At 44.2% G+C, this 15,930-nt stretch overlaps 1 protein-coding gene across 2 annotated transcripts in view; it reads right to left on the reverse strand.

Moving 5' to 3' along the window:
* Window positions 1-948: 948 nt before the first annotated feature.
* The window catches only part of LGI1 (leucine rich glioma inactivated 1), an 83,545-nt gene continuing 68,563 nt past the window's right edge, over window positions 949-15,930 (reverse strand). For both annotated transcript variants that reach the window (XM_068258247.1, XM_068258246.1), the window contains 3 exons: window positions 12,356-12,525; window positions 4,930-5,094; window positions 949-2,190 (listed from right to left, as the gene is read on the reverse strand). In XM_068258247.1, the coding sequence (XP_068114348.1) occupies window positions 1,370-2,190; window positions 4,930-5,094; window positions 12,356-12,525 (1,156 nt within the window). In that variant the 3' untranslated portion in view covers window positions 949-1,369. The remainder of the gene's footprint in view (window positions 2,191-4,929; window positions 5,095-12,355; window positions 12,526-15,930) is intronic.

Below are 15,930 nucleotides of genomic sequence, written 5' to 3' on the forward strand. Positions count from 1 at the left end.
GGTCGAGATCTACCACAAAGTCCTTTTCGCGATCTACCGGTAGATCGCGATCTACCTAATGGGCACCCTTGGTCTAGAGGCTCCCTGGCTCCTTGTTGAGCCCACCATTCCAGCTCTGGATCCCTCTTTGTCTTCTGGCCTCCCTCCCAGTTTATAAACGAGTGCATCCAGGCTGCGCATGCACATGTAAGGTCCACACATGCCCAGTAGCATGTAGCCACTCATGAACTGCTTTTTTCCTCTATGCACAATTGCTTAAACTTACCAGGCATGTGAGAACCTTACTCACACATGCCCAGTCTGGATGCATTTGTCCACGACCGAGAGTGGTCAGAAGAAACCTATTCGACTCTTGCTGAGTTGAATAAGTACAGAGGGACACTGCATTCAAACGGTGGGCTGGAGGAAAATCCAGAAAGCCTCTGGACCATCCAGACACTTCCTATTACTGAGGTAGTTATCTAACTTTATTTTATCCCTAACCACTGGTTCTTCTTAAATAACAGGTGAAAAAGCTATCCCAAGCAGGTGAGACTGCACCAGGAAAGCAGTTTCAAAATAGAAATTCAGATTATTACCGATGTCTGTTTGAGAGAGCTTCAACTTTACTTTTAGGCTTGGTTCACACATACAATGGTGTCCAGTCCTGTCCTGTCAGTTTTTGACAGATGGCATCAGTTTATTTGTGTTTCTATGGCTGGGTTTACACATAAATCTGTCAATTTCCGGTCTGGTCCAGTCCTGTCAGTTTTGTATGTGTCTCTATGGGTGTGTTCACACATAAAAGGTGTACATTTCTGGTCCAGTCAGGTAAAATTGATAGAAAATGGATGCAAAAATGACAGGACAGGACCAGACCAGAAATGCACAGATATATGTGTGAACCAGGCCTAAGGCATGTAATGGTTCTTTTATGTCAACCTTGGGTCACTTTTGACAAAACCAAACTTTACAGAATAAAATCCCTTTAATGAATATGTTTGTAACATGGAAGACAGAAAATGTAAACATTTTGTTTGGCAGTTTTTCGGGTGAATAAATAAAATGGAAAAAAAGTAACATTATTTATAGATCTCTTCTTCTCTGATGGGCAAATGCAATATACACAAATATGTACAAACTGTTAATGCAAAGACCAATCAACTATCAAGGTGGTGTTTTTGTTTTTGTTTTGTTTTGTTCTGTTTTCTTAGAAAAAGTACAACTCTTAAAATCACTATACATGACAAATTAATGAAGAAACAAGCAATGCTCTCGGCCTGGCCTAGCCAGCGTCTGCATCTGGCAATCCAGATGTTCGTCAAAGAGTTATCATGCATTTTAGTTCACACGGTCCCGTCACATGTCTCTCGTCGACGAAAGTGAACGATCATGCGCTCAAATCGATAATAACATGTTCGTATATTTGCGTCGCTCCCTTAAAACTCGAAGCAAACAAGAAATCGTGTTTGTCTATGGACACGTGCGTAAAGGACCTGGGCGCCTGGATATTTAACTCTTGAAACTTCACAAACTTCCCTTTCTCGGCATCCCAGTGGAAGACCTGGGTGAAGGAATAATCGCTGCCCAAGATGGCGTATTTGTGGTTGTTAATTTGTAACGGCTGGAACACCATAGATCCACGAGAAGGCATCCTTTGGACGTCGGTAATCAAGGAACCTCCTTCCCATTTGATAACTCTGGAATCCCCAATGAACCTGGTGAGACAAAGATAGACATCGTCCTTGGTGGAGAAGTGTTTGACGGCGTAGACATCCTCTGTGTCCGGGATCTCTGCGTGTTTCGAGAAGTTGTTGTACTTCTTGTTCCATTGGTAAATGATAGGACGTTGGGAGCTACTGGACAGGATCAGGTGGGGCTTGTTGGCAATCTCAACATATTCCACATCAGTGTCTCGATACCACATGTGGACAGACTGGTGGGAATAAAACCCATTTCCATTCCACTTGTAGATGGTAGTACAACCAGCCTTGGAGCTATCGGCAACCACAAAATACCAGTTGTCATCTATCCTGAATGTCTCAATGTCGTTGGGCTTCCGAATCTTGATGACCTCGATGTCTTGGATCTTGATGAATTTGTTGGCAAAGATGTCTCTTTTGTAGATGTGAGAGCCGCCAAACAACTGGGCCACGATCACATACAGCTGCTTCTCAATGACTATGGGCTTGCAGACCACAGTGGACGTGCCTAGTATAAGACAAAGAGTGCCAGTTACTTTACACAAGTGGAAGACAAACTTTTTCAGTTACTCTTAAGCTCCATTTACACTTAATCAGTTGGTACACGTTTTTTTTTTCTTCTCCATATCAGTGCATTATGAAAAATCTTTCAGTTAAAATGTGTCTTGTGTGAACTGAGCCATTGGGAAACATGGGCATTACTTTGAAAATCAATGGTCCTTTCAGTTACAAACGTGAGCACCTGATTAAGAGTAAATAGGGCCTCAGGTAACAAGTTTTCATCCATTTATAGTGACACTGAAGCAAAAAAAAAAAACCCTTACGATATAATGGATTGCGTGTGTAGTACAGATAACTAATAGAACATTAGTTGCAAAGAAAAAATATTTTTTATTTTCAGTTATATAGCTTTTTGTTTTAATAACATTACATCATTCTGTCATATTTGCAATTACAAATCACACTCTGTATTTTAAACTATGAAACAGAGCAGAGCTAATGTCCTTAGAACTCCTCTGTAGTAAAACTGTATCTGAAGCTGTGTCTCACTGTTTCTTTGATGTATAAGTACTTCAGAAAATAGGACTGTCTCTGACCCAAGTTGGGTCGGAGAGCTCAGAGAAGCTCTTCTGCATAGATAACAAGTGAAGTTTCTTAACTCTTCCTGTACTGGAAACAATATGAGACTCTTTTCTTTGCTACTAATGTTTTATTTCTTAGCTGTAGTACACATACAATTCATTATATCATAAGTTTCTTTTCACTTCAGATTCCCTTTAAGGTATCACACAATAAAATGATAGGCGCCTATGCCTACTGTGTATGCTACATTCCATTTGGAACCTTATAACAAAATAATATCACGGTGCATGCCTTGTTTTAAAACACACAGGATAACATAAAAATAACTGCCCTTTATTGGCTTTATTAACATGCATCAAAAAACTTTATTGATTTATATAGCATTAACATCTTCCGTAGCGATGGACCTAGTGCAAAATATACAATAATGGGGAGCATAGATACATGAGAAGTACAAAACACTGTGCAATCAGGACTTCCAGCCATACATGTACAAATATATACCGAGGTAAGTATCTAATTGTTTGGCATTACACTCCCACAGGTTTGCTTTTAAACTAATGGGAACTAGTTTTTAAAAAAAAAAAAAGTCAGATACTCACCTAAGGAGAGGGAGGCTCTGGGTCCTACAGAGCATTCCCTCTCCTCTCCCGTTGCCCGCTGTTGTCCTGGCACCCCTGTAGCGGTATTCAACCGTTTCGGTCAAACACCGCTGTCTCCCAGCCGAACGGAGGCATCGGAAATGCTTCGGGAGCCTGAGTGCTCCCGAAGACGGGCCGCTCTACACTGCGTACGCGTGCGCGCCCTCTATGACTCACTCGCGTGTGCGCCGCCTGTCTTCGGGAGGACTCGGCTCCCGAAGTCCCCGCGGTTGCGAATGCGAACGGAGGAGACAGCGCAGCACGGAGGGCACCGGGAGAGGAGAGGGAAGGCTCATTAGGACCGAGCCTTCCCTCTCCTTAGGTGAGTATCTGCCTTTTTTTTTAAAATATGGGGTCATAAAAATGGTCGACTACAACCTGTCTCCATGAACATAGTGTTTCCTTGCTGGTCCTGCTGCCAGTGTTGTTCTTGTCACCAGTATGGTGCTCAAGCGGGGACAGCAAAGCATGGGTGAAGGGAGGACAACAAAGATGGGAAGTTGGAAGACCCCCCTACCCAACTTCCCATGTGCTGACATGCATCTATGTGCAGCAGAGCATGCTGTCCAGGTAGTGTCCAGCTACTCTTCCAAGTTGACGGGCTTTCTATCTTTGGCTAATACCTCCTCCATGTCCTCTGTTCACCAATGTGTCTTCTTTCAGCAGCAGATACACTCCAACCTTCCTCTGCATTGGCAATGAATACCAGAATTTAGAGCTGTCCTATGGATCGATGACACACGAGGGACATTGGCTGAAGTGAGAAGCCAAGCAACAGGGAACACACAAAAGGCAGATACACAGTACCTCCCCAGGAAGCTCCACCACACATACCCCCATTGTACTCTTTCAAATAGTACTAAGGAGGCCACCAACACCATCAAAGCTCCCTGTTTCACCAACCAGGACCGTGAAGCTCCAGAAATGATGCCATGCTGAGCCTTGCAATAAGATCTCACGCTGCTTTTGGTGGCAACCTGGACTAAATGACCATTACTCGGCTGTTAAAACCAGTACGTACTATTTATACACTCATAGCCATATTTCAGGCAAGGCCACAAAGGCCATGGCCTAGGGTACCAGGAAGCAAGGGGTGGCCTGGCACTCTCATGGAGTCAAGCTGCCAAACATGTGACCCGCAGCATTTAGGTAAGTGTCTGGTACTCTGGGTATGAAGGGGCAGCAAATGCGGGTAGCTTATTGTCTGTGACCTGAGCTGTCACTCATCATCACCATCGGCCGCTCTTCAAGTCCAACTCTGCCCTCCACCCAGCCCCAACCTATCAAAGCGGAAAGCATCAATTCAGAATCATTGCAAGGGGGTTTGCTGTTTGTCCGGGGGCGGCTGGTAATAGTGGCCTTGGGCAGTAAAAAGTACAAACCGGCCCTGTATACACTGAGTGTTCTAGAGTTACATAGACTTAACTAAATAATGCCTTAACAATCTAAGAAGTGGAACTGGACATCTATAACAGTGTTTGAAACCAGCACCCAAGTGTATAATTATTACTCAAGGATCTTACCTGTGATGTTGTCGTAGTTTCTAAAAGACATTTCAACGTGATCCCACTCCAAAAAGACGCATTTCCCGGTGAAGGGCTGAGCAATGACCACAAACTCATCATTCATGTAGGTGAAGGTATCCACAGATAATGACTGATAGGGCAGGGACTTATACAGCGCAAATTCTGGAAGGTAGGAAAACAGCAAGAAGTCAGGATAGAAATAATCAGTACACAGGAAGTAAGTCTATCCAAAGCAACATGATGATAACAAAAATATTAAGTTGCAAATGTTAAATAATGCATCATCTAAAGGAAAATGTACTTAAAAAAAAATGTACAATTCATCTTAACTCACAACTATTTTTTATTGAGGGCAAGATGTATAATTAGTTGAGGGGAATAGTAATGGGGATAACCTGTGGGCCCATGTATAGTAAGGTGATATGAGGAACAGCCATGGGGGCAACCTAAGGACCATGTATGGTAAGGTGATATAGAAAACAGCAGCATACATGTGGGCCCATGTATGGTAAGGTGATATGAGGATCATCAGTGGGGGTAAACTGTGGGCCCATGCATTAGTAAGGTGATACGGGGAACAGCAATGGGGGCAGGCTGTGTACCCATGTATAGTACGGTGATATGAGGAACAGCCATGGGGGCAACCTAAGGACCCATGTATGGTAAGGTGATATAGAAAACAGCAGCATACATGTGGGTGGAAGGGTGCGACACCCTTTTTTCTTCCTATCCACAGAGAGCAACGTCTTAATCCTGAGTGGGGACAGGCTTGTTCTCCCCACCTGCATCTTCAGTGGTTGCCTTGGAGGTAACCCTGGTTTGTAAGTATATTACTTACGCTTCACATTTCTTTTCCCATTCTCCAATACATACTACACTATATTGGGCTCTCGGTTTTCTACCCCTTATATCTAAACAAATACCATAGGGATGTACTTCACATATGAACTGTCCCACCAGCAGGTGTACTTCACGTATGCACGCTTAGTACTTGTGTTTAAAACAATATTTACAGTGGGGTCAAGGGGGAAAGGGCCAGCACAAGTTTCAATGCTTAAAGTGAACCTAAACTGAGACAGATATGATTTTTCCTTTTAAAATAATACCAGTTGCCTGACTCTCCTGCTGATCCTGTGTCTCTAATACTTTTAGCCACAACCCCTCAACAAGCATGCAGATCAGGTACTCTGACTGAAGTCAGACTGGATTAGCTGCATGCTTGTTTTAAGTGTGATTCAGACACTACTGCAGCCAAAGAGATCAGCAGGACAGCCAGGCAACTGGTATTGTTTAAAAGGATACATCCATATCCCTCACAGGTAAGGTTTCCTTTAAAGAGGAGCTGTCAGCCATACTATCTCAGAAAAAAACAACACAAATATAAGTAGATAAATACTTGCTCTACTTACATAACATATGTATTGCACTGTCCGCGGTTTGATTTTAGTGATTTTTCTACAGTAAAAAAGAAAGAAGTCCTTCTTAGCATTTTCCCATGCGAAGTGTGGCTTTTTTGAAGCCAATCCTGATGTAATTTCCTCCCTTACTCTCCTCTGCCTGATTGTGTATGCATTGACCACCCTCCACTATAGAAAGTGCATTGTCTCAGCATGAGAAATGCTGGCCAATCAGAGAGAAACAGAGGTGTTGGTGGGGAAAACAGGAGGGAAAAAGGCTTCAGCCAATCAGGCTGCATTAGTTAAGTCTAAGGGGGAAGTAGAGAAGCAAAAAAGGACAGCTCAGCATGCCCTGCAACTTCCTTTTTGCGTACCATATTTTGTGTGTACCAAATAAGAGTCAGGTAAGCTGGGGAATGATCATTTATCAACAAGAAAAGTAAAAGTGATTTTAAAGTGAACCTCCGGACTAGAAATCTACTCAGCAGCACTGAAAAGGCTTGGTGTTTCTTTAACAGTTTCACAGCATCAGAACTTTGTTTTTCTTACCAAAGCATCATTTTTAGCTGAATTTTTAGCTAAGCTCCACCCATCAAAGAAAACTGCCCAGGCTTTTTTTCCCTAATGCTGTGCAAAGCATGATGGGATTTCCTATGTTGTTGTTCACGTTGCCTAGCAACTGGGAGGGGTGATCAGCACACAGGACAGTTGGAACTGTGTCTCATGCTCCCTGTCACCTCCTTTCAACCAAAACTGATGGCTGCCCTCATGAAATCAAACATTTCCCTGTTCTTTTAAAACAGAGTGGGTAAGAGATTATATTACCTATGTATTTTAATTAACATAACTAATGTAACTTAGTATGTTTGTTTAAGCTGAAGTTCCTCTTTAACTTTTGGATTACCTGGTTAGTATCCTTATTACTTGTTTACCAGATAACAATAAAGAGTTGATTTTTGATTTTATTTCTGACAGTTACACTTTAAAGAGAACCCGAGGTGGCCTTGTATTACGTAAGTGGGGCACAGAGGCTGGTTGGGCACACTAACACCAGCCTCTGTTGCCCCATCGTGTGTCAAAGACCCCCCTGCTCGCCGCTATACCCCCGCAGAGCTGGCGACACGCAGCGTGTCGCCAGCACAATGTTTACTCTAGCGCTGTCTGTCAGCGCCGCTCCGCCGCCTCCTCCGCATCGCCGCTACCCGCCCGCGTCCCTTCCCTCCCGCTGATTGGAGGGAAGGGACGAGGGCGGGTAGCGGCGATGCGGAGGAGGCGTGGGAGCGGCGCTGACAGACAGCGATAGAGTAAACATTGTGCTGGCGACGCGCTGCGTGTCGCCAGCACTGCGGGGAGTTTAGCGGCGAGCAGGGGGGTCTTTGACACACACGATGGGGCAACAGAGGCTGGTGTTAGTGTGCCCAACCAGCCTCTGTGCCCCACTTACGTAATACAAGGCCACCTCGGGTTCTCTTTAAGGAACAGAAATATAAAAAACATTAACAGAACAAAGGAAAAAATAAACAATGCAATTACAAGAGAGCAAAATGTATTAGAGCAAATGTTTATTTTACTTTGAAGGATTTGGACATAGACACGATCACTTCATCACATGACCAGCTAAGCTCAGTGAAAGTCATTCTTGGCAAGAAAAGGTGAAGCTCTGTCCTCCGAGGATATTATAAAAATGAAAGGATGAAAATGAGGCCTAGCTCACAGCGCAGAGCACCAGATGTATTATCAGAGAAGAGTGTCGGACTCTCGGGGTGAAACTCTGTCCACGGAAGATATAATCAGAACATGGAGATCTGGCCTCACTCTCAGCACAGAGTGCCAGATTTCTTATCAGGGAATAGTGCTGGACTTGTGAAACAAGAACTGGCTGAGTTTCCCATCTATGATCTCCAGCACAGAGAAAATACTGGATCACTGACAAACGAACAGCGTCATAAAGTTAATGTGAAACAAGTATGCTGATAAACTGTAAATCGCTCTCGTGTTTTACCTGCCAAGGCTGCTTTGTTGCAACTGACAATGGCAAGCCATACAGATCGGTGCAGATAAAAATGGCGCAGGACAAGCGCCGATAAAATGACACCATTACAGGCGGCAATAGTAAAAGCCGCAATTAGCAGCAAGGAGGTTATATTATAGTTCCCAATAAATAGCCAATATAACCTCCTTGCACTTAGTCGCGACTTTTAGTACTGCCGCCTATGGTGGCAAAGGGTAGGTGCAATTAGGCAGGGGGGCTAAGATGCTCATACATGAGACGATGTATGAGCAGATCGACCAAGAGACAGATCTCTCTCTGATCAAATCTGATCGGAGAGAGATCTGTTGCCTGCCCATAAATCACAGGTCGATTCCTGATCAATTTTATGCTGAAATCGATCTGGAATCAGCCTTGCTGCAACCGCCACCGTGCCTGCCCGTCACTGTCCCCCCAATAGCTAACGTGCCCCCCCCCCCCCCCCCAGGATCCAGTGTACTATACATTACCTGCAGGGATTTAGGCCAAGGCCATCTAGGCCATGGCCAAGGGCACCAAAGTAGTAGGCTGAACTTCTGTAGCATGTGCAAGCTTGCAATTGCTGCAATGCAGGTGAGATCAGGCAAGCGCATGACCGTGGTGCTCTGCTGCCAGCCACCTGTGCAGCAGCCACCTTGCTCTCTGTGCATGTTTGCATTGTGGCCGGTGGCTATGGACTTGGGCAGCATTGGAGACGGAAAGTAAGAGGAAGCTTCTGCACTGGAAACGAGCAGAGAAATGAGTGACACTGATGGCTGCTGTGGTGTGAAGGCGAGCTGGCTACCTATACTGGAGGGGTGGTCATCAGTCTACCTATACTAGAGGGAAGGGTCATCTGCCTACCTATACTGAAGGGGGGCGGCTGGTGACAGTGGCCTTGGGCGGTAAAGAGTAAGATCTGGCCCTGATTACCTGTCTACATCCGCCCCTGGCTCCGTCCTTCGTCCATACACGCACCCCTTGTTGTTGCCGGAGTAACGCGGGCAGGCGCGTGACATCACATGCGCCCATGTGTACGCAGGCAACCACGTGGCGCACATGTGTGGACGGAGGAGAGGTCGCGGAGCAGCGCAGAGCCAGCCATGGCCAGTTAAAGGGAAACTGTCGCGAAATTCTTAAAATTTAAAACACATACAAATAAGAAGTATGTTTCTACCAGAGTAAAACGAGCCATAAATTACTTTTCTCCTATGTTGCTGTCACTTACAGTAAGTAGTAGAAATCTGACAGAACCGACAGGTTTTGGACTAGCCCATCTTCTCATAGGGGGGGGGGGGGGTTCTCAGGGTTTTCTTTATTTTTAAAAGCACTTAGTGAATGGCAGTTGCTCCGTCCAACTGCCAAAATAGTGTGCAGCGAGCAGGGAAGCCGGCCAGCATCTTTGTATAAATCTTTTTCAGGGAATGTCTTTATTTTCTTTATGCGTCAATTTATTGTCATCTAAATTGACGCATGACACCCCCAAGGAGAACAATCTGAGGATAATTACCCCCTATGGCTCCCATTGGGAAGACCTGAGACAGCTCCTGGACAAACATTGGGGTATATTGAGAGCAAGCCCTGAGATTGCAAGGATAGTTGGACCTAGACCAATGTTGACAGCAAAACGGGCACCAAATTTAAGAGACCGATTAGTGAGGAGTGAATTCAAACCCACAAAGGAAGGTAGCAAGTGGCTGAGAAGTGGAGCTGGAAGAGGGATGTTCAAATGTGGGAAGTGTAAAATGTGTCCATACGTTGATAAAACCAAAACATTTACAAATACATATGGTGATCATACATATAAGATCAATGGCTTCATGAACTGTGACTCGGAGAGAGTAGTATATGTAATTGAATGCCCATGTAAATTGATGTATGTGGGCAAAACAAAAAGAGATTTAAAATCACGAATTTTGGAACACTTTCGGGAGATTGAGGAGGGGGAGGTGGAAATGCCCCTATACAAGCACTATAGAGAACAGCATGGAGCCTCTTTGAGAGGCACGAAGGTCAAAGCTATATACAAATTAAATCTCTCTGAGAGGAGGGGGGATTTTGATGATGTGCTTCTGGGTAAAGAGTCAATGTGGATTTATAGGCTAAATACAGTTGAGCCTTATGGCTTTAACTCTGATTTAAACCTAACCCCTTTCCTACGACAGATAGCCTATAAGTGAAATACCCGATAAGAGGATGATGGTAGATGTATCAAAAAATAAGGAACAAAAAAGAGGAGAATACATGTAAAACAGCTAATTCCCTAAAGCACTAAAAAAAACACCTATATCCCACTTAGATATAATAATAATAAAAAAATGCCCGGAATTACAAATAAACTAGTTAGTTCATATTTTCCACATTATAAATTGAAAAAGTAATAGTGAAATGGGTACAAGTAGGGATTACAAATGGGTGTGTGAATGAAATAGGGATGAAAAGGGAAGAAATGAAAATGTAACGTTATTTCTCAAAACCATCCACTAGATGGCATTGGAGTAAGATAGAAAGCGGTGGCTGTAAAATAAAATGCTATCTTGTAAATAATGCAACTGCTATTTGATTAGAAACTAATTATATGGTGCCAGATGTGAAAATACTAATGAGAAATGATTACAGCGAATAAAAGAATTGCCTTGGCCTGTAAGTTTGATAAGAACTACCTGAAGCAATAAAGCTTTGTTTTGAATGAACAAAAGATGACATCACGAGGGAGGTGTGAGTCAGTCACACTAGGAAGGGACTCACTCGTACTATAAAGAGGTGGACACTGTGCTTGGGAGCCACACCCTGAGGAAGCGTCATGTGACGCGAAACGTCGGTGGGAGGAGCCTATCGCCACACCATGCGTAGTCAGCGTTCCCCGCTGCCCGCAACACTACAGCCGGAGAGTGCCCGCTAGCCGCGTCCTGGCATAGCTAGGCAAAGCGGAGGCACCTACCATGCGCACACAGCCTTGCAGCATCTTAGGCTAACATGGAGAGCCGGTGCGCAGCCAGCACACAGAGACAATCATAATCAAAAGCCTGATGGCAGTGCGTGGTATGTCCAGCTGATCCCTCCAGAGTTGTGAATGGGAATGTCCTGCACTTCACCCCTCCGTGCAATGCATAGACGGTAACTGCCGGAGTAGAGTGGATCAGAAGGTGACACAAGATAGAGGAATCATTGCAGCAGTGGAATGGCATGCGGCCAATGGGAGAAGAGCGAATAGGAGTGGCAAAACTGAACTAACCTAAGTCTGGGAAATTGGGAATACTGCAAGTATAATCAAATAGAGCATGCATAAGATGATATATGGGAGAGTGCTCCATCTATTGGTATCCTGGCTTATACCCCTCTACCCCTATTAACGCTTGCTTGCTGCATTCTGCGCACTAACATTGGACTTATCCCCAATAGGGGGAGGCAGCTGCTGTATGCATGGTGCAGGGCGGTGTGTGTGTTGTGGGTGGGCTGGGCCTGCGTGAGTGGAGCAGAGGAGTTCCTGAGAGACTCCATGCACACAGGCCTAGAGCATTGATCTAGGGGTAGTGTGGGATGGCTCCTTGGTTTTAATGTTCTAAATTTCTGCGCAGAAATATGTTTTAATACTCTGTGTTTTGGTCGTTAAAGGTGTATAGAGGCAGATTTTGTATGTCCAATAAAGCATCACTTTTCTAACTGAGATGTACTAGGTGCATATGGCCAACTTTGTGCTACCCCTTTATAAATGTCTTTATAAAGAATAAAGTCCATGCTGAGAATCCGCCATGAAGAGATGGACTAGCCCAAAACCTGTCGGTAATGTCTGGTTTCTACCACCTACTGTAAGTGACAGCAACATAGGAGAGAAGTAATTTATGGCTCATTTTTCTCTGGGAGAAATGTACTTCTTATTTGTATGTGTTTTGTATGTTCCTCTTTAATGTGTAGTGCAGGGGGGCATTTTTCTATGTTTTCCTTCTGTCCTGTGCAAGAGTTCAGGTCCACTTTAAATCCCTTTATATAAACTGCACACTGTAAGCTCTTTAATCACCTGTGGTAATGCAGTCGAAGTCTTTAGCGGACAGGCTGTTGATTTTGCGTCCCTTGTATTCAGGCGGGCTTTCACAGTAAATCTGTTCCACCGTAGCGTTGGTTTTATCCAGCCATTCCACCAGCCACTTCAGCTTGCAGTCACAATGGAAGGCGTTGCCTCGCAGGTCTCTGAAAGCACAAAGCATGCGGAATGAGGTCAGCGTCAGATGAGAAGGACAACACCGGAAACAGCACACTTTATTTGTTCTGCAGCAGGGCCAGTTCTAGAGTTTCTGATGCCTACGGACTCTTTTAGCCTCCTACATATTCCTAGTGGTTTGGGTCACCCCGAGCTGCTTGGTTACTGTGTTGTTCTAGAATCTAGTCCAACGCCCCTATCCCATAAAGCCATATCAATCCCTGCCATATACTGATGAGGACCAAAAGTCCAACACAGGCTGTCTACATGTGGGGTTGATGTGGCCGTGTAATATTTAAAGCTATAGGCTTGCTATACACCAGCGGTTCTGGATGCTTGCCTGACTTAAAGCGGTATCGTCACCATAAAAATCAAATTTCAACAGCAACTGGTCTGAGTGTATTAAGTGATAAAGATGCTAATACTGCATTCAAAACGTTTTCTGCTGTTATGATTTGGAGTTATCATATACCTTAGGAGCACTGGCCCTTTAGTAGTCGGTGCCAAAGAATTGAATGCTGGGGGTTCTTTTTATCTATAATATATTCCTCCTCTTCCCTTTATTTCCCTGTCTGCTGCTTATCTGAAACCTGATATCCTACTCACTTGTGTTTACAAGCAAGGCTGAGGCGACTCAGTGATTGGAGGAGACAAGAAAAAAAGTAAAGGGCAGAAATGACATCACGAGTTAGCCTTTACTGTGGGCAAAAGACATGGCCCCCACCAGGAACAGAATTCTCATCATTTACTATATAACATTCACTGAAATTAAAACGTGGACAGTACAATACATGTGTTATGTAAGTAGATCAAGTATTTATCTACTTATATATGTGTGTGTTTTTTTCCCTAGAATAGTATGGCTGATCCTACTGCTTTAAAGAGGTGAAGAGATAATTTGCATATTCAGTAGAAGTGCATTGTGGGTAACCACAAATGTTCACTTAAAGCTGAATTATTGCAAGTTTCTTTCTGTTTTAAGAAGGCAAATTACACCAAGCATTGCTTATTAGTAGTAGGGCTTTTCGGTCTCTTTTAGCCCCCTATACACTCCTAGTGGTTTGGTTCCTCCCGAGCTGCTTGGTTACTCTGCAATCCTTTTGCAGAAATTACTGCTTCAATGCGGCGTGGCATGGAGGCAACCAGCCTGTGGCACTGCTCAGGTGTTATGGAGGCCCAGGATGCTTCGATAGCGGCCTTAAGCTCATCCAGAGTGTTGGGCCTTGCATCTCTCAACTTTCTCTTCACAATATCCCACAGATTCTCTATGGGGTTCAGGTAAAGCTTTATGGAGATGAAGATTTCATTTTTCAGCACGACCTGGCACCTGCTCACAGTGCCAAAACCACTGGTAAATGGTTTACTGACCATGGTATTACTGTGCTCAATTGGCCTGCCAACTCTCCTGACCTGAACCCCATAGAGAATCTGTGGGATATTGTGAAGAGAAAGTTAAGAGACGCAAGACCCAAAATATGCTAATTTTTTCAGAAGATCCTGTATATACCAAAGCTTCCCCTCTGACTGGTCATGGTGATCTCTCGCCGGTGATGGGGCTTATATGGGGGTATATATGATATGGTATGTATGATGGGATGTGTATATAATACATATATATTATATATATCCCATCATATATACCTCATATCATATATACCCCCCCCCCCCCCCCATATAAGCCCCATCACCGACAAGCGATCTCCATGGCCCGTGAGATGAGAAGCTTTGGCACTTGACCAATCAGGAAGGGGTGCTGACACCAGACTGTCCAATCACAGCCACCCGCTGCTCATTTTGCTAACTGGTTCAGACGGTCTTTCGGGCGGGACCACGGCACCGTCATTGGACCAATCACTGCACTCGATCAGTAGCAGAGACAGCTGATAAGTCACTACTACTGATCGAGTGCAGTAATTGGCACCAGCTAGCAAAAGGAGCAGCGGGCTATGGGCGGCTCTGATTGGCCAGTCTGGTGCCAGCACCCCTGTCTGATTGGTCACGTGCCAAATATTCTCCTCTGACTGGTCATGACGATTTCTCACTGGTGATGGGTTTTACCGTAGCATATCCTATGATGTCATAGGGAAGGACGGCAAGTGCCAGCGGTCGAATCCACCGGATGTGTTGATGAGGAGGGTAGTGTGTGTGACAGGAGGGTGGGCGGGATAGTGGAGAGGAGGCAGGTGCCAGGTGGACAAAACTGTTTGTCCAAACGCTGCCCCCCAGATTTTGCTGCCTAAATCATGTGGTTTAGGTGGCTTCATGGTAGGTCCGCCACGGTTCTAAAGAAATAGTTATTAAGGTTAGCGTAGATTGTAAAAAAATGTGGGAGGAGTGGGTGACAGGGCTGTCTGTAGCAGCCAATCAGACTGTAGATATTATTGTATTGTGGAGCTCACGCAATAAAGCAATCATTTCATTGGCCGATGCAAACAACCAATATTTTATTCTATGTGCTTGCAATCTGCTCCAGCCCTTAATGTGAAATGCCTAATGTAAAACCTATTCTGCCTTCATGTTCAAGCTATACTCCCAGTGTAGGCTATCTTCTATAGCACAGTGTACATAGTCATGTGACTGACTGTCCTCAGAGTAGCTCACATTCTAATCCTACCATAGTCATAGTGTAATGTCCTACCATATTATTATTATGTATTTATACAGCACTGACATCTTCTGCAGCACTTTACAGAGTACATAGTCATGTCACTGACTGTCCTCAGAGGAGCTCACAGCTTTATCCCTACCATAGTAATAGTGTAATGTCCTACCGTATCATTATAATGTATTTATATAGCACTGACATCTTCTGCAGCACTTTACAGAGTACATAGTCATGTCACTGACTGTCCTCAGAGGAGCTCACATTCTACTCCCACCACAGATATAGTCTAATGTCCTACCATATTATTATTTATTATGTATGTATACAGCACTGACATCTTCTGCAGCACTTTACAGAGTACATAGTCATGTCACTGTCTGTCCTCAGAGGAGCTCACAGCTTTATCCCTACCATAGTAAAAGTGTAATGTCCTACCGTATCATTATAATGTATTTATATAGCACTGACATCTTCTGCAGCACTTTACAGAACACAGTCATGTCACTGACTGTCCTCAGAGGAGCTCACATTCTAATCCCACCACAGACATAATCTAATGTCCTACCATATTATTATTTATTATGTATTTATACAGCACTGACATCTTCTGCAGCACTTTACAGAGTACATAGTCATGTCATTGACTGTCCTCAGAGGAGCTCACAATCTACTCCCACCATAGTCCTAGTCTAATGTCCCTATTATATTATCATTATGTATTTAAATATCACTGACATCTTCTCCAGAACTTTACAGAGTACATAGTCATGTCACTGACTGTCCTCAGAGA

Source organism: Hyperolius riggenbachi, chromosome 10 (genome assembly GCF_040937935.1).
Source record: "Hyperolius riggenbachi isolate aHypRig1 chromosome 10, aHypRig1.pri, whole genome shotgun sequence".
Taxonomy (NCBI): Eukaryota; Metazoa; Chordata; class Amphibia; order Anura; family Hyperoliidae; genus Hyperolius; species Hyperolius riggenbachi.